Genomic DNA, 3,265 nt, shown 5'->3' on the forward strand with positions numbered 1-3,265 from the left:
CTTGGAAAACAAATAATTAGTTTAAACATATTTTGTGATACATTTTGTATAATATCAAAAATATGGTTGGTGTAGTTACATTTGGAAACTTTGGTTCACAGAGTTTGTTAGTTACATTTTGAAATTTCTACTATTGTGAAATGAGAATATCTCATCTTTGTGTAAGTATGAATTGTGATTATGTTTTCTACTTTCCCAAATCAAGATTTTGTGTTTCAATTATGTATTAGTCATGAAATGTGAAAAACAGGGATAATTGAATACACAATGTCTATTATTCCAAGACCATAATTTACTACAATTTTAATATTTAGCTTGAACTGCATACTCAATATTTAGCCACTTGCAAAACATTAAGATTACACAAATAAAAGCACACTACCATTATACAGTTGTAAGTAACTACACTAAACCCTTTTTCTATTACAATGCCCAACAAAATCAACCGAAATAATTTCCACTTGCTAAGAGCACCACTGTCATTCTCAACATTTTTTGCATTCAACCAGCTTCTTCTCTATCTCTGCAACCCTTTCTTTCATCTTTTTTTGTTGAGTCTGCAATTCCATTTTGTGCCACTTCATTAACAGAAAAAGAGGCAATATACACATCTAGCCAAACAAAGTATTTGTAATGTCGTGCGTTGTTTTATAGCAAATATAACTAGTATTAAACTCCAAAAATCACCAAATAACTCAGCACACTAAACAAATCCTAAACATAAAACTTACCTTAAAATAAGAACAACCAAAGAAAAGCCTCCTTGGATTCTGAGAAGTGTCATATTCGAATAAAATGGTGTACGTTCTGCAATTGCACACTGGAGAAACAAATTTATTCTTCCTCCTCCTCGACACTCCTTCCAGACTGCTTTCATCAGCATTCATTTGATTGCTCTAACTCTCTTCAACCCACCGTATCGTTTCTCACGACTGCATGACGAACCAGAATTCGCAGCACCCATGTCTACTGTTACGAAGTCTTTTCACATCGATGCAAGATGAAAACCCTACCCTTTCAATCCTTCGAGGAAGGGAATTTATGGGAGTGCCAAGTAACGACGACGTTTCACTTGTAGGAAGAGAATAATTTGTTATTGAAACGATTTTAATTGACACGTGATACTTGGAATAGGCAATTCAGTGTCTACCTGACATATCATACTGACAATCCGCAAACAATCGATTACAGAAGTCGAATGATCAGGTTATATAGATGAATGAGAACCTATTTAAAATTTAGTAATGATTAAGAAGCAATATGTCCTACAGAAAAATGATCTAGAATCAAAAAAATATTTACCCTTATTTTTATAAACTAAAAATGTAGTATTTTTACCGCGTAGCAAAAATCGAGAATTTAGGGAGAGAAATTGAAGGGAGAATTACTTGTTTTGCCCTTTTCCTTCGGTGTGTGTCTCGAAAAAGAGAAAAGAAAAGAAAAAGAAGAACACAAACAACAACCGAACCCAACAACAACAAAACAGATAAAAAGGAGAGTTTTCAGCTCTCAGCTTCTTTCAGGTCACCTCACTCCCTTCTCTTCCCTCCTTTCTCCGCCGATCACCGATCACTCTCTCTCTCTCTCTCTCTCTCTCTCCGATACAAACTCACAACAACTACAGAACATCATAAACTCACACCAAAAACCCTATCTTTACTACAACACCCTTCACTTTCTTGGATCTGCAGATCTAACGTTGTTCCATCAATCAAGTAACTCTATTTCTTCCTTCTACAATAACTACTAGTACTATTCCTTTTAGCAACTATCTTTATTGTTATTATTTATGTTGTTTAAATTTATTATTTTGTTTATATTTTCAGGTACCCTTTTGCCCCTTTGACTGAAATTCAACCTTGTATTTATCCAATTTTCATGTTTGATTTGGGACTTCAAGATAGGTGCTTGTGTTTACAAATAACAATAGGTGTGAAGAAGTGCGAAGAAACTGGATTACTGTCATTTTTTGCATCCAACTTTTTGGATGTGAAGAGGAACTTGGTGGGTGTTTTGGTTTGAAATGAGGGATGCTATCAAAATTTATGGACTTTCTGGTTGCCTGCTGGCGGCGACGATCATCGCCGGATCGAAAGGGCTCCGATGTCTCCGGCGGGCGGAAGGAGGGTTTGCTGTGGTACAAGGATTGTGGGCAGCATCTGTTTGGTGAATTCTCTATGGCTGTGGTTCAGGCCAACAACTTGCTTGAGGATCAGAGCCAGATTGAGTCTGGTCCCTTAAGCTTGCTTGACACTGGCCCTTATGGTACCTTTGTTGGTGTTTACGATGGTCACGGCGGACCTGAGACATCGCGTTACATTTGTGATAACCTATTCCAGCACCTAAAAAGTAATGGCTTCTTTAAAGTTGCATCCCTTGTGTTTGTTATAATGACTCTGTGCTCTCAAGAGAGATCTTAGGTGCATGTGGAGCAGGAGAAGTCTCTTGTATTGTACCATTGAATGCGTATCTCATTAGCTATGGCATTAAAAATAAAGTTAAAGTGAGAGATGGCGCGGTAATTGATTGAGTACATATTCAGTAGTACAGTGCAAGAGAAGTCTCTGCTCCAGAAAAATCTAAGAGTTTATATTTGGTTTGATGTTGGTTCTGAACATTGTATTGATATTGTGTATGTGTGTGTGTGTTTTTATTTTGTTAAGGATTTGCATCTGAGCATAAGTCTATGTCTGTGGAGGTCATTCGGAAGGCGTACCAAGCTACAGAAGAGGGTTTTCTGTCAGTAGTCACTAAACAGTGGCCTATGAATCCTCAAATTGCTGCTGTGGGATCATGTTGTTTGGTTGGTGTGATTTGTGGTGATTCTCTCTATGTTGCTAACCTTGGGGATTCCCGTGTTGTGCTCGGGAGGGTTGTCAGGGCAACTGGGGAGGTTCTGGCAATCCAGCTGTCATCAGAGCATAATGTGAGTATAGAATCTGTGAGACAAGAGATGCATTCTTTGCATCCGGATGACTCAAAAATTGTGGTTTTGAAGCATAACGTATGGCGAGTGAAGGGCCTGATACAGGTAAGTTCCTTATATGAATATTGGTGATTGACGTTTTTATTAACTAGGATATCAGATTCTTAATTTTCATTCTAAATATGCGATATTAGAGTGCATATATTGTCAATATTTCTTTTAGCTTAGCAGATATAGGCGTGCCTAAATCACTGTCTTCTATTGTTATCATGACTTTTTGTTTGATTTCAGTGATAATGTCATGTTGCATTTCTTTTGGTCCCTCCGGCCCTACCGTGG

General features: G+C 37.4%; 1 protein-coding gene across 1 annotated transcript in view; it reads left to right on the forward strand.

Annotated features, from left to right (window-relative positions):
• Positions 1,368-3,265, forward strand: part of LOC107637144 (probable protein phosphatase 2C 46) — a 6,841-nt gene continuing 4,943 nt past the window's right edge. Inside the window, exons 1-3 of the mRNA XM_016343683.2 lie at positions 1,368-1,715; positions 1,827-2,349; positions 2,664-3,031. Coding sequence (XP_016199169.1) covers positions 2,031-2,349; positions 2,664-3,031 — 687 coding nt within the window. The 5' untranslated portion in view covers positions 1,368-1,715; positions 1,827-2,030. The remainder of the gene's footprint in view (positions 1,716-1,826; positions 2,350-2,663; positions 3,032-3,265) is intronic.

The sequence above is a fragment of the Arachis ipaensis genome, chromosome B01 (genome assembly GCF_000816755.2).
Source record: "Arachis ipaensis cultivar K30076 chromosome B01, Araip1.1, whole genome shotgun sequence".
NCBI lineage: Eukaryota > Viridiplantae > Streptophyta > Magnoliopsida > Fabales > Fabaceae > Arachis > Arachis ipaensis.